The 24,289-nt window shown below is 45.2% G+C and overlaps 1 protein-coding gene across 13 annotated transcripts in view; it reads right to left on the reverse strand.

Annotated features, from left to right (window-relative positions):
- The window catches only part of dst (dystonin), a 637,976-nt gene that overhangs the window by 27,159 nt on the left and 586,528 nt on the right, over positions 1–24,289 (reverse strand). For all 13 annotated transcript variants that reach the window (XM_063040140.1, XM_063040054.1, XM_063040111.1 and 10 more), the window contains 6 exons: positions 18,079–18,207; positions 12,927–13,070; positions 12,546–12,734; positions 10,853–10,979; positions 6,695–6,855; positions 5,267–5,429 (listed from right to left, as the gene is read on the reverse strand). In XM_063040140.1, the coding sequence (XP_062896210.1) occupies positions 5,267–5,429; positions 6,695–6,855; positions 10,853–10,979; positions 12,546–12,734; positions 12,927–13,070; positions 18,079–18,207 (913 nt within the window). The remainder of the gene's footprint in view (positions 1–5,266; positions 5,430–6,694; positions 6,856–10,852; positions 10,980–12,545; positions 12,735–12,926; positions 13,071–18,078; positions 18,208–24,289) is intronic.

Genomic DNA, 24,289 nt, shown 5'->3' on the forward strand with positions numbered 1-24,289 from the left:
GCTGGAAGCCAGGTTCAGAGTGATTCGGGCTGAGGTATTATTTGGGGATTGGGAAAGTCATTAACTCAATTCGCATTTTGTGCTGAGCCAGTACATCTCAGCCAAGTGGCAGAAGAGAACTCCAGCGCGCCTGGGATAAAAGGATGAAAGAGAACTGCTGAGGTTTATATAACAGCCCTTCATGAGGAAATGTGTGTTAGAATATGCAAGCAGAGATTGGCCAGTGTCAGCTGAAGTTAAATCAGGTCTCGGTATCAAATTTCCCTTGGTGGTTGCGGGCAACTAGACTGATGGGAAGATCAGCAGAATAATGCTTTACTGAAACATTTTTGTTCCATTCATGGGCATGGTTGGCAAAGTCAGCAAATACTTCCCACCCTGAATTACTCTTGAGCGGAGGCCACCTCAGAGGGCAACTGAACATCAACATCATTCTCTGAGTCTGGGATCACATTTAGGCGGGTCAGCAGATTTCCCTTCCTGTAGGATACAAGTGAACCAGTAGGATTCTGACAACAGTAGTTTCATGATCACTACTTTTAATTCTCTGTTTTATTCTAGATTTATTTAATGAGCAGAATTTAAAGTCCCTTGTCATAGAGCTGTAGAGCATGCTGCAGAGAAACAGGCCCTAAGGCCCATCTAGTCCAGGCTAACCATTACTCTGTGTAATCCCATCAGCCTCCACCTGGAGCACTGCCCTCCACACACCTCCCATTTATGTACTCATCCAAACTTCTCCTCAACGTTGAAGTCAAAACCGCATCCATCACTTCCGCGAGCAGTTTGTTCCACACTTGCACCATCCTCTGTTTCCCCCTGAAGGTCCCTTGAAATATTTCCACATTCACCCTGAACCCAAGACCTCATTCAACCTCAGTGGAAAAAGCCTGCTTACATTTACCCTATCAATACCGCTCACAATTTTGTATGCTACATCTCCATCATTCTCCAATGCTCTATGGAATAAAATCCTAAACTATATTTCAATGCAAGGAGTATTGTAGGAAGGCAGATGAAATTCGGGCATGGATCAACACCCAGAATTATGATATTTGTAGCCATTAATGAGACTTGGTTGCAGCTCAGTATTCTGGAATTCCATTGTTTTAGATGCGACAGAGTGGGAAAGTTAAGGGAGAAGGGGTAGCGTTACTAGTCAGGGAAAATGTCACAGCAGTGCTCTGTCAGGACTGATTGGATAACTCGTCTGGTGAGGCGTTATGGATGGAAGTGAGAAATAAGAAAGGTATAACTACGTTAATGGGGCTACATTACAGACCACCCAACAGTCCGTGGGATTTAGAGGAACAAATTTGTAAAGAGATCACAGACAGAAGAAACATAAGGTTGTTATAGTAGGTGAAAATACTTTTTACATATTGTCTGGGACTCCCACACTGTAACAGGATTAGATGAAATAGGAGTTTGTCAAATGTGTTCAGGGAAGGTTCTTAATCAGTACATAGATAAGTCCCAACAAGAGAGGGTGTGTGATACTTGATCTGCTATTAGGGAGTGAGACAGGGCAGGTGACAGAAGTTTGTGTAGGGGAACACTCTGCATTTAGTGATCATAATGCCATTAGTTTCAAAATAAATATGCAAAACAATAGGCCTGGTTCACAGGTTGAGATTCTAAATTAGAGAAAGGCCAATTTTGATAGTATCAGAAAGGATCGGGCGAGTGTGGATTGGGACAGGTTGTTTTCTGGTAAAGGCGTACTTGGCAAGTGGGAGGCCTTCAAAAGTGAAATTCTGAGAGTACAAAGCCTGTCAAAATAAAAGGTAAAGATAAAAGGTAAAGATAACAGGTGTAGGGGACCTTGGTTTTCAGGAGATACTGCGGCCCTGGTTAAGAGAAAAAAGGAGGTGCATAGCAGGTATAGGCAGGTAGGAACAAATGAGGTGCTTATGCAGTACAAGAAATGCAAGAGAACACTGAAGAAAGAAATCAGGAGGGCTAAAAGAAGGCATGAAGTTGCTCAAGCAGACAAGGTGAAGGAAAATCCTAAGGGATTCTGCAGATGTGTTGAGAGCAAAAGCATTGCAAGGGTCAAAATTGGTCCTCCGGAAGATTAGGATAGTAATCTATTTGAGTAGCCAAAAGAGATGGGGGGAGATCTTAAATTATTTTTTTACATCTGTATTTACTCAGGAGATGGACACAGAGCCTAGAGAAATGAGGCAAAGTGGCATCAACTTTATGGACCGTGTACAGACTACAGAAAAAGAGGTGTTTCAAATCAAATCAAGTTTAACTATCAATCAAACCACACATGGATACAGCTGAACGAGACAGTGTTCCTCTGGGGCCAAGGTGCAAAAACACATATGTGCATTCAAAATAATGAGAAAGGGGAAAAGAAACATAGTCACATGAGAAAACACATTTTTAATCCAAGAGACAAATCAGGATGGATAAATCCCCAGGGCCTGACAAGGTGTTTCCTCAGATCCTACCGGAGGCAAGTGCAGAAATTGCTGGGGCTCTAGCAGACATACTTAAAGCATCCATAGTGACAGGTGAGGTACCGGAGGATTAGAGGACAGCCAACGTTGTTTAAGATAGGCTCTAAATATAAATCAGAATATTATAGTTTGGTGAGCCGGACATCAGAAGTGGTAAAGTATTCTAAAGGACTGGACATATAAGTATTTGGATTGTCATGGACTGATTAAGGATAGTCCGCATGGTTTTGTGTGTGGTAGGTGGTGTCCAACCAATCTTATATAGTTTTTTTGAAGATGTTACCAGGAAAGTGGATGAAGGCAAGGCAGCTGATGTTGTCTGGGTGGACTTTGGCAAGACATCAGGTAAGGTCCCACAAGGGAGGCTGGTCAAGAGGGCTCAGTCGCTCTGGCATTCAGGATGAGGTAGTAAATTGAATTAGACTTTGGCTTTGTGGGAGAAGCCAGGGAGTGGTAGTAGATGGGTGCATCTCTGACTGGAGGCCAATGACTAGTGGTGTGCTGCAGAGATCAGTGCTGGGTACGTTGTTGTTTGACATTTATATCAATAATCTGGATGTTAATGTGGTTACTGGTTCAGCAAATTTGCAGATGACACGAAGACTGGGTGTGTAGTGGACACTAAGGAAAGCCATGATGGCTTGCAGAGGGATCTGGACCAGCTGGAAAAATGGCAGATGGAATTTAATGTAGACAAGTGCAAAGGTGTTGCACTTCAATAGGACCAACCAGGGTCGGTCTTACACAGTGGAATGGTAGAGAACTGAGGGTGCAGTAGAACAAAGGGATCTGGGAATACATTGTTCATAATTCATTGAAAGTGGCGTCACAGGTAGATAAGGTTGTAAAGAAAGCTTTTGGCACATTGGCCTTCATAAATCAAAGTACTGAGTACAGGAGATAGGATGCAATGCTAAAGTTGTATAAGACATTGGTGAAGCCTTATTGCAATATTGTGTGCAGTTTCTGTCATCTACCTACAGGAAAGATGTAAATAACGAGTACAGAGAAAATTTACAAGGATGTTGCCAGGACTGGAGGACCTGAGTTATAAGAGAAGATTGAACAGGTTACGACTTTATTCCTTGGAACGTAGAAGATTGAGAGAAGATTTGATAGAGGTATACAAAATTATGAGAGGTATAGATGAGGTAAATGCAAGCAGGCTTTTTCCACTGAGGTTGGGAGGGACTACAACAAGAGGTCATGGGTTAAGGCTGAAGGTGAAAAGTTTTCGGAGAACATGAAGGGAAACTTCTTCACTCGAGAGTGTCAAACAAGCTGCCAGCACAAGTAGTGCATGCAGGCTCAATTTCAACATTTATGGGAAGTTTGGATAGGTACATGGATGGTAGGGGTATAGAGAGCTGTAGTCCCAGTGCAGGTTGATGGAAATAGGCAGTTTGAATTTTTTGGTATGGACCAAATAAGCCAAAGGGCCTATTTCTGTGCTGTACTTTTCTAAGACTATTCAACCTTTCCCTATAACACAGGTCCTCAAGTTGCAGCAACATCCTTATAAATTTTGTGTTACATTTGGAATTTCTGTCACTAGAAATATAGGTCTAGACTCGCCCAAGTACTAGTCCAATAAAACTACACAGTGTCATCAACAGGGATTTCACTCCTTTGTCTCAACTTTATTATGTATCATTAAACTGGAAATGTATTTATTTTTATTCATTTATTCATTTAGAGATACAGCAAGGAATATACCCTTTGAGCATACGGTCTAGCTAACATTTCCTCCTCCGTTTAACAGTAGTTCAATCATAGGACAATTTACCATGGCCAATTTACCTATTAACCAGTATGTCTTTGGACTGTGGGAGGAAACAGGAGCACCCAGAGAAAACCCACACTTTCCATGGGGAGGACGTACAAACTGTTTACAAAGGACACTGGGAATGAACTCCGAACTCCGACACCTTGGCCCTAACCCCTATGCTCTCGCAGCAGGCTCTAGATCAGAGAAACAGTGGAGGCATTTGGTACCCTTGGTAACATCCAAAGACAGAAAAGGAAAGTCAAATTTCAAGTGGAAAACTTTCAGTAGGCAATAGTTCATTTTCCATTTATGTTGTTGACTTTGAAAGTGATGAAGACAAAAATAGAAAATTAGCACTTAGTGAGCCATTAACCAGAGGTCTTACAAACAAAACTTGCAGCAGGAGAGCAAAGAAAGGAGTAATGGAAGTCAGGAAGTGGAATTTCTATCAGTCTTTTGGTGGGCGTGAGATGGAAAAATCTGAAAAATTGCAGGACAGGAAATGGAATTGCTCATTTAGAAAGCTGGTACCAAGAAAGGCCACAATAGAGTGGACGTGGAGAGGATATTTCCAATAGACCAGAGGGCGCAGCCTGAGAATAGAAAGATGTCCCTTTAGGACAAAGATGAGGAGGAAGTTATTCAGTCAGAGGGTGTGAATCTGTGGAATTCATTGGTATAGATGACTGTGGAGGCCTAGTAATTGGGTATATTCAAAGTGGAGGTTGAGAGGTTCTTGATTAGTAAAGGCATCAGTGATATGGGGAGACAGCAGGAGAATGCGGCTGAGAGCGAAAATAAATCGGCTGCGCTCAGATGGCAGAGGAGACGCGATGGGTCGAATGGCCTAATTTGCTTCTATATCTTTTGGTCTGATAATATGGAGCAAAGGACCCTTTATGTGCTGCACAGGAATATGTTCAAGGTGCTATAGAATCTAAGTTGTTATATATTAGTAGAATTTTATCATGCTTAATAAACAAGGGGGCTCTTTTAGCTGGTACTGAAAGTGGTTTTCAAAACTTACTTGAAGAGAGAATTCCATCAATAAATTCTTGTCTTGTGATTTTCCCGTCTTGATCCTTATCGATGCGCCTGAAGAAGTCCATTACTCTGGATTTTTTGTGGTTCATCCATCGCATGTACTTCTTTCGCCAAACGTCAAAATCAAAATTGGCAAATTCTCTCAGCTGCGATGGAAGCAAAATTGTGTCAACTCTCTGGAAGTTTCACATTTAGAAATAACTCAAATAATTTGAATAAAATTACTTCGACCACTTTTAAAGGGTCGGGGGGAAAATTTGCTCCCTTGTTTTAAAAAGAAAACATGGCTACAAACTCCCACGAAAGACTTGAAAGAATAAATACTGCAGTGAGATATCAGCAAGACAATGCAAATTCCAAACGAAGCAAGTTACAAAACCATTTACTTTCAAATAAATTCCTTAAATATTTACGGCACCAAAGTATTTGAATTCATAATATATTATTAAGAAGGAAACAATTGGTTTGCCAAATAAAGTAAACAAGCTCGACACGGCATCTCAATCGGTCACTTACAAAAATATTAAAATATTTGACTTGCATGATTAGAGCAGATATTTGTTATGCATATTTAATCCTAGTTATTTACCAGCTTTGATCTTTGTGACTGAGAGCTCTGTATACATAAATCAATGGAACAAAAGTAATACTGTACATGGGTAAGTTATCATTCCCTACATCTGTGCTGAATATATTTAACACAAAATGTAATGTTAATCAGAAAACACTGCATACCATCCAACAAAGTAAACCGCACAAGATTTCCATAATTTTCTTCAAAACAGAAGGGTAATAAAATAGGATCAGGGAAAAATACCCATAATCTCCCCCTAAGATTTGTTTGGGTCGAAACAACAAAAATTTCATGAAATATGATTAGTAAATGAAGCCATAAGGCTTATTATGTAAAATTTTGGAGATTGCTTTGAGACCTAGAAAATTTTAACAAGGAACAAGTTTTGGAGAAACTGCTTACTATCACCTAAGAAATTCTCACATAGGAGAGTCAGAAACTCACACCAAAGAGATTTTCAACACAAAACTGAATTGGTATATTAATATAAAATATTTGAAGCGCCTTTGTTTCATTTATTTATTTATTTATTTTTATTTATTGAAATACAATGTGGAACGGGCCCTTCCTGCCCTTCCAGCCACGCTGCCCAGCAATCCCGCAATTAAACCCTCGCTACCAACCAGTATGTCTTTGGACTGTGGGGGGAAACCGGTGCACCCAGAGGAAACCCACGCAGTCACAGACAGAACGTACAAACTCCTTACAGACAGCAGAAGGAATTGAACCTGGGTCATCTGTGCAGTAAACACTACGCTACCGTGTCCCCCTTACAAGAACACAAGCTTAAAAGTTGACATCCTTCCATTCACCCAGCTGTGATTTTGAGACGTTTACCTCCTCCAGCCTATCCAGTGCATCGTTGAGCTTCCGCCGCCTGTCCAGTGCCAACAGCCACACTTGCTGCCACTTGCTAACCAGGAGATTCGCACGTGGATTTTTACTTTCAATAGTCTGGGTTGCTGGTGAATACAGAGCCCGTGTTGGGAGTCGTTTCCCTATGAGAGAAATGGGATAATTATTTAACTGCAGGATTAATTCTTATTCAGTCAGGCTTACTACTGCCATTCCAATGGAAACTGGGTTACCCACCATCATCACAAGCTCTCCTCGTGGCAAACAACAACTCGTTAGGTGTAAGTCCCAATGCATTAAACTGCAAGTATAACCCGATGGCTCAGCACTGCCATATTCTCAATGGGTGTAATTATCCCCAATAAAAAGTAATTACTTTCCAGGGTTTTGAGAAACATAATTTCTGCTCTTCAAGTTCCAAGCTAGGATGAAATGCACCAACATCATACAGCTCACGCAATCTTACGTTTTACCATAAACTTATGTTGCCTTCCTATGATTCATATTTCCAGGGGCAGAATTTTAAGGTGTTTTAAGGTATATGGAGGATGTCAGGAGGTAATTTTTTAAAAATATACAGCGAGTTGTAGGCATGTGGAATGTGTTGTCAGGGATGGTAGCGGAGGCAGATACATTTGGGATATTTAAGAAACTCTTATATAGGCACACAGATGAAAGAAAAATGGAGGACTATGTGAGAGGGAAGCATTAGATTGATCTAAGATTTAGGTTAAAATGTCAGCACAACATCGAGGGCTGAAGGCCTGTACTATGCTGTAACGTTCTCCGTTCAGCTCCAACTTGTTGCCATTCCTTACTCAGTCTGGGCTACTTACCACTTGCAGTGAGAGCTTCGCAGTTTCCTTCACCACTGGTGAGATAAGAGGAGTGGAGAATAGTTAATGTTATTCCTTTGTTTAAGGGGGTAATAGGGACATACCAAGATATTATTGGCCATTAAGCCTTAGATTGGTGCTGGAGAAATTAATGGAGAAGATTCCCTGAAACAGGATATACTCACGTCTGGAAAAGCATGGATTCATTAGGAATAATCAACGTGACTTAGTGCATGGGTGCCCATGCCTTACAAACTTGGCTTGTTTATTTTTCAGGAGGTTATGAAGATTATTGATGAGGGTAGGGCAGTGGATGTTATCCATATAGACTTTAGGAAAGTATTTGACAATGTATCTGATGGTAGGTTGATCCAGAAAATGAATGTACATGGGATCTACACAGACTGGCAGACTGGATTCAAAATTGGTTTGGATATAAAAGACAGAAGGTAGTAGTGAAGGGGTGTTATTCTGATTGGAAGTCTACGACCAGTGGTATAACACTGGAATCGGTGCAGCAAATTCTTTTGGCTGTGATCTAAGTAAATGATTAAGATGAAAATGTGTACTCAGTGGCCACTTTAATAGGTACACCTGTACAACCACTTGTTAATGCAAATACATAATCAGCCAATTATGTGGCAGCAACTCAATGCATAAAAGCACGCAAGAGGTGCAATTGTTGTCAAACCAAATGTCAGAATAGGGAAGAAATGTTATCTTAGTGATTTGACTGTGGAATGATTGTTGGTGCCAGACAGAGTGGTTTGAGTACCTCAGAAAATTGACCTCCTGGGATTTTCATGCACAGGCAGAGTTTACGGAGAACGGTGCAAGAAACAAAAAAAAACATCCAGTGAGTGGCAGTTCTGTGGGTGAAAATGACTTGTTAATGAGAGAGGTCAGAGGCCAGACTGGTTCAAGCTGATAGGAGGGTGACAGTAACTCAAGTAACCACACATTACAACAGTGGTGTGCAGAAGAGCATCTCTGAATGCACAACACATTGTACCTTTAAGTAGACAGGCTACAACAGCAGAAGACTATGAACATACACTTAATGGCCACCTTAATAGGTACAGGAAGGACCTAATAAAGTGGCCACTGAGGGTAGGTGGGCTTATTACTAAGTTTATAGACAAAAACTCATGGTGTTTCGATGGTGAAGAAGGTTGACAAAGTATAAAGCAGGAAACATCAGCTGGAAACATGAGCAGAGAAAAGGCAGATGGAGTTTAATCCAGGCACACTTGAGGTGTTGCACTCTGGGAGGTCATATGCAAGAGCAGAGTATTCAGTAAACGGCAGGAATTTTAGAAGCACTGATGTACAGAGACATCTTGGAGTGCAAGTCTATAGATCCCAGAAAGTGGCAATACAAGGGTTGTAAAGACAATGTACATAATGCACAAAACTTTGATCACACTACACTTGGAGGACTCCATGCAGGTCTGGTCCTGACATTACAGAAAGAATGTGGAAGCTCTGGAGATGGTGCAGAAGAAGGTTCACCGGTATGTTGCCTAAGTTAGAGAGTATTAGCTCTAAACAAAGGTTGGACAAGCTAGGACTGATTACACTAAAAATGTCAGAGGCTAAGAGGTGTCTATGAAAGTAAAGGAGACATGGATGGTCATGTCAGAAATGTCAGATACTAAAGGGCAGAGGTTTAAGATGAGTGGAGGATTGTTCAAAGGAGTTTTGAGAGTTGCTTGTTTTTTAACTACTTGCAAGGCACTTGCAGGGAAGATGGTACAAACAGATAAGATAGTGACATTTAAAAGGCACATGAACATCGAGAGAATGGACAGATATAGACTGCGTGCAGGGAGATGAGATTAGTTTAAAATATCATCATGGTTGGTACAGACATCATGGGATGAAAAGCCTGATCCTTTGGTGCACTGTTTGGCGCCAAGGTAAGAAAACTATATAAAGGTTAGCTTTATTTGTCATATGTACATTGAAACAGCAAAGCACATAGGGAAATATGTCGTTTGTGTCAAATCAAGTCAGTGAGGATTGTGCTGGGCAGCCCGCAATTGTCGCCACACTTCCGGCGCCAATGTAGCATGCCCACAACTCACGAAATATAACTGTATTATCTTTAGAATGTGGAAGGAAGCTAGAGCACCCTGAGGAATGTCATGCAATCATGGAAAAAAAGTAGACTCAGTGGTGGGAAATGAAACCTGATCTTACAGCCAGTGCTGTAAGTCACTGTGCCAACCACTATACTACTGTGCCACCTCATGGAATCCAAGCTGATTGCGATATTATCAGATAATTCAAATGCTTAAGCTCTAATCTTCATCCATTTTCAATTGGTGACTAATTAATTTTTTCAAGGCAACTCATGGACGTAGATGGGATGTTCTGGAACTCACTGAACAGAACTACAAAAACAGATTTCCCAGTTGCCATAGCTCTGGAGTTGGCATGACTGCATTCCTACAATAAAACCCACTTGTATCTGAGCATCCGAATCGCTTCGGAGGAGTCCTCGTCCTCCACAGGACAGATGCTTATCCATATGGATGGTCACTGTTGTTCCATGTATCAGATAGCCACAGAGAAATTTGATTCAAATATTTCCTCCTGATCAGGATGTATTCAGTGTATAACTACAGTAGAGAATGGGAGAGTCCAGGACTGGAGGGCACAGCTCAGAACAGAAGTCCCTTTAGAACAGAGATAAGGAGGAATTCTTTAGCCAGAGGGTAGTGACTCTATGGAATTCATTGTCATGGACAGCTGTGGAGGCCAAGTCATTATTATATTTAGTTGGAGATTCATACATTCTTGATTAGTAAGGGTGTCAAAGGTGAAATGCATTGTATTGTTTGCATTAACAACAAACATAACCTAAGGATGTGCTGGGGACAGCCCGCAAGGGTCATCACACATTTCCAGCGCCAACACAGCAACCCACAAAGTTCAGCAGAACAACAGCAAACAAAGCCCCTTTCCTCTCTTCCATCCACTCTCTCACAGACAATCCTCCAACGTCAGGGCCACAGACCACCTCCGAACCCCGAGCATCCACTGGACACACAGATAGATCGTTTGTTGCTCTAGATTCCAAAATCTCCAGTCTCTTGCATTTGTACATTACCAACCATTTGCTAATTGTTGCTAACATAGGTAGACAAGGGACTGAAGATTCTGGGACCTGCAGTATCCCGTGACTCTATATTAGCAATTGACCCATCGCTTGAGGCTTGCTTCCCATTCAACCCCCAGAGTAAAAAAAAAGCAATGAAAATGAGAAACACCCCTGAAGTAAATTGTAAATACTACTCACTTGACCTTCCTTTCTCAATGACAGGTATGTTGGATGTGATCTGGGTTGGTTCTGCAGCTTTCCTCTTGTATGTTTTTGTGACCTTATCCACATCTGGTTGCTTCCTGGTCATTTCCTCCATGAAGGTCTGAAATTAAAAGTACCCCACTTAACAAAATGTGGTGCCACAGTTCATTCACACAAGTACGTATAAAATAATTATCACCAGTACTTCTAATTATAAGGAGTGAAGGTTGTAATCAAGCATCCCCTTCTTTCAGTGGATATTGCAACTAGATGGCCACGAGGAGGTACTTCGTCTGATTTTCATAGGACACAGAACACCACAGCATAATACAGGCTCTTCAATCCACAATGTTGTGCTGATCTTTAAACCTAGTCCAAGATCAGTCCAATGCTTCCCTCCCATCTAGCCCACCATTTTCTTTAAAAAAAAGCCTCAAGTCTCTTAAATGTCCCTAATGTATCTGCCTCTATCACCATTCCTGGCAGTGAGTTCCACGCGCTCACCACTCTGTAACAAACATATCCCTTGACATCCTCCTTATACTCTCTTCCAGTCACCTTAAAATTATGCCCTCTTGTATTTGCCAATCCCCACTGGGAAAAAGGCTTTTATCGTCAATGTATCAATGGCTTTTATCATCTTATATCCTCTGTACAGTTGCCTTTCACCCTCCTTGGCACCAAAGAGAAAAGCCCTAGCTTACATGACCTTTCCTCTTACGACATGCTCTCTAATCCAGGCAGCATCCTGGTAAACCTCTTTCTAACATAATACAGAACTGAACATAATACTCCATGTGTGGTCTAATCAGAGTTTTATAGAGCTGTAGGTACAAAATGATTATTGTCAATCTTTCTGATTATAAAGAAGAGAGGTCCCAATCAACCATCCCTTTCTTTCTTTGAAGCCTGTGTAGATCATAGCTTTGGTATGACATCTAAAATTATGACGAACTTCTTTTGGTGTTGTAACTGGTTGTATCACAGCCTGGTAGGAAAACACCAATGCCCAAGAACAGAAAACCTTACACAAAGTGGTGGATATAACCCAGCTCAACACAGGCAAAGCCCTCTACACCAGTTATTTTCCTACAACTATCAGGCTCCTGCACTAGAGTGGATAGCCTCACTCACCACACCTCCCAGCTGATTTTACAACCTACAAACGCACTTTCAAAGACTCTATACTTCATGTTCTCACTATTACCTATTTATTTTTTATTTGCACAATTTGTCTTCTTTGGCACATTGGTTGTTTGTCAGTCATCACTTATGTATAGTTTTTCACATATTCTATTATATTTCTTTATTTCCCTATAAATGCCAGGAAGAAAATGAATGGTTGTACATGAGGACATGTGTATACTTTGATAATACATTTACTATGACTTGATGTTGACATTCTTTCAATGGATATCACAATTACATAGCCACAAGGAGGTAGCTTGAGTGATTTTCCTCCTATCTAATTCAGGGGAGATTACCCATTCCACCAAACCACTCCAAATACGCAGCGACAGGGTTTTGAATCAGCAACTTTTCCGACATGAATGTCCCAATTCCACATAAAATGACCATTTAAGCAAAGAATGCTACATCTCATCAATCTCTACATCAACTTTGAGAATCCAAATGTGTCAGATGGACCATGGCTAGAGTCGACTGTGCTGGTTTGGGTTGTGGTTACCTGGTGCTCAGCAATAAGTGTTTTGACTTCTTCAATCTCCTGTGGAAGTTGCTCTTGGTCTCTCTGAGTGAGTATTGTCTCTGCCCACTGCAACCAACTCAAAAGACTCTCCAGCAGCTCCTGATTAGAGATAACGTCAGCAAGGGCTGCTTGCAGTCTCAGTTGATGCTGCTTACTCCATGCAGTTACCTGGCATTTCACATAGAAACAAAACATCACAAAAACATTCTGGAGCCTGCAACATCGTCTAGAAATACACAATTTCCACTGAAGGGTCTCAGCCAGAAACATCAACTGTTTATTCCCCTCCATAGATACTGCCTGACCTGCTGAGTTCCTCCAGCATTTTGTGCGAGTTGCACACAACTTCAAAACAGTTACCTCTTCGAAACGGGCTCGGATTATTGTGATCCAATGCTTGATAGTTGTGATGGAGTCCGGGTGGCAGGTGGACAAGATGGACTCCCCCATACCCACAGCCGAATTCAACTCAGTCATCTTCTCTTCCAGCTTCTTCACAAACTCCTTACAGAGAGAAAAAGTAAAACCAATCAAAATTCTCACACACATCAATTGAATTCACAGGGTTCCTATTATGTGCCAGTAAAAAAGGGGATGCTTTCTGCGAAAGTCTTAGTATTCACCTTTTTCTACACAATGTGGCCACTCAGTGGGTATAGATCACACCTCGCACTCTCCCCAACCCAGTGCAGCATAATCACTGTCCTCTCAGTGTGGTACAGGTGGCGCACTGCCCTCCTGGCACAGTTCAGTGTGAGCGCAGTACAGGGGGAGAGAGCTGCCCTCCCAGTGTGGTACAGGGGGAGAGAGCTGCCCTCCCTGTGCGGTACGGGAGAGTGCTGCCCTCCCGCTGTGGTACAGGGGGAGAGCTGCCCTCCCAGTGTGGCACAGAGAGAGAGAGCAGCCCTCCCGGTGTGGTACAGGGGGAGAGAGCTGCCCTCCCGCTGTGGTACAGGGGGAGAGAGCTGCCCTCCCGGTGTGGTACAGGGGGAGTGAGCTGCACTCCCGGTGTGGTACAGGGGGGAGAGCTGCACTCCCGGTGTGGTACAGGGGGAGAGCTGCCCTCCCAGTGTGGCACAGAGAGAGAGAGCTGCCCTCCCGGTGTGGTACAGGGGGAGAGCTGCCCTCCCGGTGTGGTACAGGGGGGAGAGCTGCCCTCCCGGTGTGGTACAGGGGGAGAGCTGCCCTCCCAGTGTGGCACAGAGAGAGAGAGCTGCTCTCCCGGTGTGGTACAGGGGGAGAGAGCTGCACTCCCGGTGTGGTATAGGGGGAGAGCTGCCCTCCCGGTGTGGTACAGGGGGAGAGAGCTGCCCTCCCGGTGTGGTACAGGGGGAGAGAGCTGCCCTCCCGGTGTGGTACAGGGGGAGAGAGCTGCCCTCCCGGTGTGGTACAAGGGGGAGAGCTGCCCTCCCTGTGCGGTACGGGAGGGTGCTGCCCTCCCACTGTGGTACAGGGGGAGAGCTGCCCTCCCAGTGTGGCACAGAGAGAGAGAGCTGCCCTCCCGGTGTGGTACAGGGGGAGAGAGCTGCCCTCCTGGTGTGGTACAGGGGGAGTGAGCTGCCCTCCCGGTGTGGTACAGGGGGAGAGAGCTGCGCTCCCGGTGTGGTACGGGGGAGAGCTGCGCTCCCTGTGTGGTACAGGGGGAGAGCTGCCCTCCCGGTGTGGTACAGGGGGAGAGAGCTGCCCTCCCGGTGTGGTATAGGGGGAGAGCTGCTCTCCCGGTGTGGTACAGGGGGGAGAGCTGCCCTCCCGGTGTGGTACAGGGGGAGAGCTGCCCTCCCTGTGTGGTACAGGGGGAGAGCTGCCCTCCCTGTGTGGTACAGGGGGAGAGAGCTGCCCTCTCGGTGTGGTACGGGGGAGAGCTGCACTCCCGGTGTGGTACGGGGGAGAGCTGCCCTCCCGGTGTGGTACAGGGGGAGAGATCTGCCCTCCCAGTGTGGTACAGGGGGAGAGATCTGCCCTCCCGGTGTGGTATAGGGGGAGATCTGCCCTCCCGGTGTGGTACAGGAGGAGAGAGCTGCCCTCTCGGTGTGGTACGGGGGGGAGAGAGCTGCCCTCCCAGTGTGGTACAGGGGGAGAGCTGCTCTCCCGGTGTGGTACAGGGGGAGAGAGCTGCCCTCTCGGTGTGGTACGGGGGAGAGCTGCGCTCCCGGTGTGGTACAGGGGGAGAGCTGCCCTCCCGGTGTGGTACAGGGGGAGAGATCTGCCCTCCCGGTGTGTTACAGGGGGAGAGATCTGCCCTCCCGGTGTGGTATAGGGGGAGATCTGCCCTCCCGGTGTGGTACAGGAGGAGAGAGCTGCCCTCTCGGTGTGGTACGGGGGGGAGAGAGCTGCCCTCCCAGTGTGGTACAGGGGGAGAGCTGCTCTCCCGGTGTGGTACAGGGGGAGAGAGCTGCCCTCTCGGTGTGGTACGGGGGAGAGCTGCGCTCCCGGTGTGGTACAGGGGGAGAGCTGCCCTCCCGGTGTGGTACAGGGGGAGAGATCTGCCCTCCCGGTGTGGTACAGGGGGAGAGATCTGCCCTCCCGGTGTGGTATAGGGGGACAGCTGCCCTCTCGGTGTGGTACAGGGGGAGAGTGCTGCCCTCCCGGTGTGGTACAGGGGGGAGAGCTGCCCTCCCGGTGTGGTATAGGGGGAGAGCTGCCCTCCCGGTGTGGTATAGGGGGAGAGCTGCCCTCCCGGTGTGGTACAGGGGGAGAGTGCTGCCCTCCCAGTGCGGTACAGGGGGAGAGCTGCTCTCCCGGTGTGGTACAGGGGGAGAGAGCTGCCCTCTCGGTGTGGTACGGGGGAGAGCTGCGCTCCCGGTGTGGTACGGGGGAGAGCTGCGCTCCCTGTGTGGTACAGGGGGAGAGCTGCCCTCCCGGTGTGGTACAGGGGGAGAGATCTGCCCTCCCGGTGTGGTATAGGGGGAGAGCTGCCCTCCCGGTGTGGTACAGGAGGAGAGAGCTGCCCTCTCGGTGTGGTACAGGGGGAGAGAGCTGCCCTCTCGGTGTGGTATAGGGGGAGAGCTGCCCTCTCGGTGTGGTACAGGGGGAGAGATCTGCCCTCCCGGTGTGGTATAGGGGGAGAGCTGCCCTCCCGGTGTGGTACAGGAGGAGAGAGCTGCCCTCTCGGTGTGGTACAGGGGGAGAGAGCTGCCCTCTCGGTGTGGTACAGGGGGAGAGAGCTGCCCTCTCGGTGTGGTATAGGGGGAGAGCTGCCCTCTCGGTGTGGTACGGGGGAGAGCTGCGCTCCCGGTGTGGTACAGGGGGAGAGATCTGCCTTCCTGGTGTGGTACAGGGGGAGAGCTGCCCTCCTGGTGGAATACAGGTGGATGCTGCCATCACAGTGCCCTGTAGAGCGATGAGCTCACAATATAACACAGAGGGAGCTCTGCCCTACTAGCCTGCTATAATGGAAGTGTTACTCTCTCAGAGAGCCAGCACTATTCTCAAAGGGCAACAGAAATTTCCTCACAGTCCTGCCCAATATTAATTTCTCAAAGAATATCACTTCAGTAAATTAAAATGTTTATCATCATACTTGTTGCTTCATTTGCTACATCACAATAATAAGAACAAGTATCTAATTAGCTACTAAGTGCTTTAGGATTGTGAAATGCTTCATAAAAATCCCAGTTCTACTTCCTTTCCTACATCTAATCGCTATTAACTGGTTTCACTAAAGTCTTTTGATTAATTACCAGAAGCAATAATAATGGCAGATCACAGGCACAATAATCTGTCTCATAATCACTATCCCAGTCAACAATATTTAGTCCAAGAACCACAAATCAGCTGTATTAGATTAAAAAAATGCAGTGAGCTGGTTTTCTTCAGCAGTCTAATGGTACATGGACGTGCATTGCTAAGAATAACCATAATTTGATTTGAGTTTGACATTTCCAATATTTCAAGATTATGGGAATGCTCCCAGGAATGAAAGGGTTAACATATGAGGAGTATTTGATGGCTCTGGGCCTGTACTCACTGGAATTCAGATGAATGGGGGGGCAGGGTTTGGGATCTCACTGAAGCCTATCATGAAAGGCGTAGGTAGAGTGGATGTGGAGAGGATGTTTCCTACAGTGGAGGAGTCCAGGACCAGAGGTCACAGCCTCAGAATATATGAACGTCCCTTTAGATTAGAGATGAGGAGAAGTTTCTTTAGCTAGAGGGTGGTAATTTATTGGCACAGACAGACTTGGAGGCCAAATCATTGGGTACATTTAAAGTGGAGGCCGATAGGTTCTTTCTTAATTAGTCAGGGTTTCAAAGGTTAAAGGGAGAAGGCAGGAGTATTGGTTTGAGACGAACAATAAATCAGCCATAATTTTATACTCTATTCTTGGTTGGTGCAACTGTAACGAAACCCAATTTCCCTCGGGATCAATAAAGTATGTCTATCTACCTATCTAGCTGTAATGGAATTATGGAGCAGACTAGATGGGCCAAATAGCCTAATTCTGCTTCTATGTCTTATGGTCTTATATTTCTTTACAACATAGGAAGCCTTTCTGCCCACTGAGTCCATGCTAGCTCTCTGAAAGGTACTGGGAGGTCAACAGGATGGAAACATAGTGCATTTCTAATAATGGTCCTATAAGAGTAGACCTCTTCTACAGTAAGATGGATTCTTGGCCTGACAACTTTATTTATTATGATCTTGCATTTTATCTTGCATACTTGTATTCCGCACCACATTTTTTTGGTTTACACTTTATTCTACATTGTTATTGTTATATCTTGTTCCACCTCAGTGTGCCTTGAATTGATTTGATCTGTGTATACAAGATTTTTCCTGTACTGTATCTTGGTTCATGTGCCAAAATAAACCAAATAAAACAAAGCCCTAATGGTCTATCCATTGCTGCAAGATGGTGATATACTTGATTGAGTCGAAGAAAGCCAGAGCTTCGGACACAAAATTAGATTTCCAACGTTCTGTGCTGGTGAATCATTCATTATCCTCTCTGTGTGCATGCAACTTCCTCATTACTCTTCAGCACCCATCAAACACACCCTGAAGGGATTGCTGTCACCGAGTTACACAGCAATTTTATCCCTTTCAGGTGGTAGGCATTGGTGACAAGTTCAGCACTGATTGCCCGTTCCTAATTTCCTAGTAACATTACCTGGTCATTCAGATGCACGTCAAGCATTCTGCCATGGGCCTGAAATCACCTATAGACCAGACTAAGCAGTACATTTCACACCACCGACCCTCCCGCCACCCCAACACCTTCCTTCATGGACTTGACAGCTTTTACAACCAGTTGGTAGTTTCACTTTCACGACCACCAAACCTAGCTTTGATCCTCAGATTTGTTTAACTGATTATTCCCCAGTCACTATGGCAGGATCTGACATGATTGCAAGACCTGGGTTATTATTGTAGCAACTTAACTACAACGCCAATGGTTTATTTGGTAGAACAGGGTTCAGTGTTGTCTACCATCACTTTTACTGCAAGTCGTATCCCCATGTTGCACAAGCGCCCTTTTAAAAACATTATTTTCTCATGCTCTTTCCCAACCTTGTGCTGATCAATGAGTGCGTGGAGAGCATCACTGTCATCTGGAAGAACGCCATGGAAACGAAGGGCCTGCTCAGCCTCGGCCAGCCACTCCAGCAGCACGTGCACAGCAGAGTGGAATTCCTCAGCCTGTAAATACAACATCCATTCATCACAACGCTTGCAACCTGTCAGCCAGCAGTCTGCGTGTATTTTTAAGTTGCTTTAAACGCATAGAACATACAGCATTATAGCACAATACAAGCGGTTTGGCCAGCAATGTTGTGCCGACATTTTAATCTTTTTTAATATCAATCTAACCCTTCTGTTCCATATAGCCCTCACTTTTCTATCATCCTGTGCCTATCTAAGTTTCTTAAATGCCCCTGTTGAACACGTCTTTACCACCACAGCGTGCAGGGTGTTCCATGCACTCACCACAGTCTGGATAAAGAACCTACTCTGAAATACTCCCTTCCTACACTTTCTTCCAATCACCTTAAATTATGCCCCCTCGTATTAGCCATTTCCATCCTGACTGAAATAGCTAGGAGGAGAAGAGGGGAGAAAAGGGCTTTGAACTTCAAGAAGATGGGCAAACTTGCTTCACGCTGCAAACAGAAGGTTGTCTGGGGGTCCAATGATTGAGGTTGCTGGCAAAGAGAAAGGTGAGGAGGGGATGATGCCTCAATCTGCAGCCAGGGTAGTTAGGTGTAAAATTTAACCTCTGTACTGGACAGGAAGTGGAACCCAGCAAGACAAAACATCTACAAGGTTTTAGGAAAGGATTGTGAGATGAACGATCCAGACAGTTCCTTCAAGGTTGGGTTGGGGCAAATGATTTAGATTCCACTGCTGGAATATGTGGGGCTGCCTGCAGCACATCATTAGGTTGTGTTTGTCACTGCAAATTCTGCGCATTTCACTGTATGTTTCTAGTATGTGTCATAAATAAATCTGAATCTCAACTGTCTGGTGGCCCCATACAGGAGAGTTGACAAGAAGAGGCTCAGATGTCGTGCCCCCGGTGGGTGTAATGATTCACATTTTCAGACATGCCATCAACGACAATATGAATGAGATGTAAGTGGCTGTGCCCCTTGACAATAGGTACTCCTGTTTGAGTACTGTTGGGGGGGGACAGCTTACCTGGGGGAAGCGACAGTGGCCGTGCCTCCGGCACAGAGTCCAGCCCTGCAGCTCAGAAGGGTAAGGAAAGGAAGAGGAGGGCAGTTGTAATAGGGGACTCGATAGTAAGGGGGTCAGATAGGCGATTCTGTGGACGCAGTCCAGAGACCCGGATGGTAGTTTGCCTCCCTGGTGCCAGGGTCTGGGATATTTCTGATCGTGTCCAAGATATCCTGAAGTGGGAGGGTGAGGAGCCAGAGGTCGTGGTATTACAGGTACCAATGACATAGGTAGGAAAAGGGATGAGGTCCTGAAAGGAGAATATAGGGAGCTAGGAAGGGAGTTGAGAAAAAGGACCGCAAAGGTAGTAATCTCGGGATTACTGCCTGTGCCATGCGACAGTGAGAGTAGGAATGCGATGAGGTGGAGGATAAATGCGTGGCTGAGGGATTGGAGCAGGGGGCAGGGATTCAAGTTTTTGGATCATTGGGACCTCTCTTGGCGCAGGCGTGACCTGTACAAAAAGGACGGGTTACACTTAAATCCTAGGGGGACCAATATCCTGGCAGGGAGATTAGCAAGGGCTACTGAGGTGACTTTAAACTAGAATGGTTGGGGGGTGGGAATCAAATTAAAGAGGCTAGGCGAGAGGAGGTTAGTTCACAACAGGGGGATGGGAACCAGTGCAGAGAGACAGAGGGGTGTAAAATGAGGGTAGAAGCAAAAAGTAGTAAGGTGAAAAGTAAAAGTGGCAGGCTGACAAATGCAGGGCAAGCATCAAAAAGGGCCACTTTTCAACATAATTGTATAAGGGCTAAGAGAGTTGTAAAAGCGAGCCTGAAGGCTTTGTGTGTCAATGCAAGCAGCATTCGTAACAAGGTGGATGAATTAAAAGTGCAGATTGTTATTAATGAATATGATATAGTTGGGATCACAGAGACATGGCTCCAGGGTGACCAAGGATGGAGCTCAACATTCAGGGATATTCAATATTCAGGAGGGATAGACATGAAAGAAAAGGAGGTGGGGTGGTGTTGCTGGTTAGAGAGGAGATTAACGCAATAGAAAGGGAGGACATAAGCTGGGAGGATGTGGAATCAATATGGGTAGAGCTGCATAACACTAAGGGGCAGAAAACGCTGGTGGGAGTTGTGTACAGGCCACCTAACAATAGTAGTGAGGTTGGGGATGGTACTAAACAGGAAATTACAAATGTGTGCAATAAAGGAACAGCAGTTATAATGGGTGACTTCAATCTACATGTAGATTGGGTGAACCAAATTGGTAAGGGTGCTGAGGAAGAGGATTTCTTGGAATGTATGTGGGATGGTTTTTTGAACCAACATGTCGAGGAACCAACTAGAGAGCAGGTTATTCTAGACTGGGTATTGAGCAATGAGGAAGGGTTAATTAGCAATCTTGTCGTGAGAGGCCCCTTGGGTAAGAGTGACCATAATATGGTGGAATTCTTCATTAAGATGGAGAGTGACATAGTTAATTCAGAAACAAAGGTTCTGAACTTAAAGAGGGGTAACTTTGAAGGTATGAGACGTGAATTAGCTAAGATAGACTGGTAAATGACACTTAAAGGGTTGACAGTGGAGATGCAATGGCAAGCATTTAAAGATCGCATGGATGAACTACAACAATTGTTCATCCCAGTTTGGCAAAAGAATAAATCAAGGAAGGTAGTGCACCCGTGGCTGACAAGGGAAATTAGGGATAGTATCAATTCCAAAGAAGAAGCATACAAATTAGCCAGAAAAAGTGGCTCACCTGAGGACAGGGAGAAATTCAGAGTTCAGCAGAGGAGGACAAAGGGCTTAATTAGGAAGGGGAGAAAAGATTATGAGAGAAAACTGGCAGGGAACATAAAAACTGACTGTAAAAGCTTTTATAGATATGTGAAAAGAAAAAGATTGGTTAAGACAAATGTAGGTCCCCTACAGACAGAAACAGGTGAATTGATTACGGGGAGCAAGGACATGGCAGACCAATTGAATAATTACTTTGGTTCTGTCTTCACTAAGGAGGACATAAATAATCTTCCGGAAATAGTAGGGGACAGAGGGTCCAGTGAAATGGAAGAACTGAGGGAAATACATGTTAGTAGGGCAGTGGTGTTAGGTAAATTGAAGGGATTAAAGGCAGATAAATCCCCAGGGCCAGATGGTCTGCATCCCAGAGTGCTTAAGGAAGTAGCCCAAGAAATAGTGGATGCATTAGTGATAATTTTTCAAAACTCTTTAGATTCTGGACTAGTTCCTGAGGTTTGGAGGGTGGCTAATGTAACCCCACTTTTTAAAAAAGGAGGGAGAGAAACCAGGGAATTATAGACCGGTTAGCCTAACATCGGTGGTGGGGAAACTGCTAGAGTCAGTTATCAAAGATGTGATAACAGCACATTTGGAAAGCGGTGAAATCATCGGACAAAGTCAACATGGATTTGTGAAAGGAAAATCATGTCTGACAAATCTCATAGAATTTTTTGAGGATGTAACTAGTAGAGTGGATAGGGGAGAACCAGTGGATGTGGTACATTTGGATTTTCAAAAGGCTTTTGACAAGGTCCCACACAGGAGATTAGTGTGCAAACTTAAAGCAGATGGTACTGGGGGTGAGGTATTGATGTGGATAGAGAATTGGTTGGCAGACAGGAAGCAAAGAGTGGGAATAAACGGGACCTTTTCAGAATGGCAGGCAGTGACTAGTGGGGTACCGCAAGGCTCAGTGCTGGGACCCCAGTTGTTTACAATATATATTAATGACTTGGATGAGGGAATTAAATGCAGCATCTCCAAGTCTGCGGATGATACGAAGCTGGGCGGCAGTGTTAGCTGTGAGGAGGATGCTAAGAGGAGGCAGGGTGACTTGGATAGGTTGGGTGAGTGGGCAAATTCATGGCAGATGCAATTTAATGTGGATAAATGTAAAGTTATCCACTTTGGTGGCAAAAACAGGAAAACAGATTATTATCTGAATGGTGGCCGATTAGGAAAAGGAGAGGTGCAACGAGACCTGGGTGTCATTATACACCAGTCATTGAAAGTGGGCATGCAGGTACAGCAGGCAGTGAAAAAGGCGAATGGTATGCTGGCATTCATAGCAAGAGGATTCGAGTACAGGAGCAGGGAGGTACTACTGCAGTTGTACAAGGCCTTGGTGAGACCACACCTGGAGTATTGTGTGCAGTTTTGGTCCCCTAATCTGAGGAAAGACATCCTTGCCATAGAGGGAGTACAAAGAAGGTTCACCAGATTGATTCCTGGGATGGCAGGACTTTCATATGATGAAAGATTGGATGAACTAGGCTTATACTCGTTGGAATTTAGAAGATTGAGGGGGGATCTGATTGAAAGGTATAAAATCCTAAAGGGATTGGACAGGCTAGATGCAGGAAGATTGTTCCCGATGTTGGGGAAGTCCAGAACGAGGGTTCACAGTTTGAGGATAAAGGGGAAGCCTTTTAGGACTGAGATTAGGAAAAACTTCTTCACACCGAGAGTGGTGAATCTGTGGAATTCTCTGCCACAGGAAACAGTTGAGGCCAGTTCACCGGCTATATTTAAGAGGGAGTTAGATATGGCCCTTGTGGCTAAAGGGATCAGCGGATATGGAGGGAAGGCTGGTACAGGGTTCTGAGTTGGATGATCAGCCATGATCATACTGAATGGCGGTGCAGGCTCGAAGGGCCAAATGGCCTACTCCTGCACTTATTTTCTATGTTTCTATGTTTCTATGTAAGACTGACAGATACTTCTGAAAACACATCAAAGTTGCTGGTGAACGCAGCAGGCCCGGCAGCATCTCTAGGAAGAGGTACAGTCGACGTTTCGGGCCGAGACCCTTCATCAGGAATAACTGAAAGAAGAGTTAGTAAGAGATTTGAAAGTGGGAGGGGGAGGGGGAGATCCAAAATGATAGGAGAAGACAGGAGGGGGAGGGATAGAGCCAAGAGCTGGACAGGTGATTGGCAAAGGGGATATGAGAGGATCATGGGACAGGAGGTCTGGGGAGAAAGACAAGGGGGGGGAACCCAGAGGATGGGCAAGGGGTATAGTCAGAGGGACAGAGGGAGAAAAAGGAGAGTGAGAGAAAGAATGTGTGTATAAAAATAAATAACGGATGGGGTATGAGGGGGAGGTGGGGCCTTAGCGGAAGTTAGAGAAGTCGATGTTCATGCCATCAGGTTGGAGGCTACCCAGACGGAATATAAGGTGTTGTTCCTCCAACCTGAGTGTGGCTTCATCTTTACAGTAGAGGAGGCCGTGGATAGACATGTCAGAATGGGAATGGGATGTGGAATTAAAATGTGTGGCCACTGGGAGATCCTGCTTTCTCTGGCGGACAGAGCGTAGGTGTTCAGCAAAGCGGTCTCCCAGTCTGCGTTGGGTCTCACCAATATATAAAAGGCCACATTGGGAGCACCGGATGCAGTAATATCACCCCAGCCGACTCACAGGTGAAGTCCTGACGAAGGGTCTCGGCCTGAAACGTCGACTGTACCTCTTCCTAGAGATGCTGCCTGGCCTGCTGCGTTCACCAGCAACTTTGATGTGTGTTGCTTGAATTTCCAGCATCTGCAGAATTCCTGTTGTTTGAGATACTTCTGAAATATTTTTTTTATTAGCATAGATATAGCTCAGTAACAGGCTCTTCCAGCCCAACGAGCCCTGTACTACCCAGTTCCACCCATGTGACCAATTAACCTACTAACCCAAGGGAAAAAGTAAACAGTCAATGTTTTAGGCCAAGACCCTTCATCAGGCCAAGGAAAGAAAGGGGAGGTCAGAGTGAGAAAGTAGGGGGAATGAAGGAAGAAGTACAAGGTAGTAGCTGATAGGTGAAACTAGGAGAGGGGGAGGGGTGAAGTAAAGAGCTGGGAAGTTTCTTGGTAAAAAAGATAAAGGGATGGAGGAGGGAGACTGATAGGAGAGGACAGAAGACCATGGAAGAAAGGGAAGGGTAAGGAGCACAGAGAGAGGTGATGGGCAGGTAAGGACATAAGGTGAGAGAGGGAAACAGGAATGGGAAATGGTGAAGGAGAGGTGGGGGAGAACTACCAGAATTTTGAGAAATCAATGTTCATGCCATCAGGTTGGAT

This window comes from Mobula hypostoma, chromosome 2, assembly GCF_963921235.1.
Source record: "Mobula hypostoma chromosome 2, sMobHyp1.1, whole genome shotgun sequence".
Lineage (NCBI taxonomy): Eukaryota > Metazoa > Chordata > Chondrichthyes > Myliobatiformes > Myliobatidae > Mobula > Mobula hypostoma.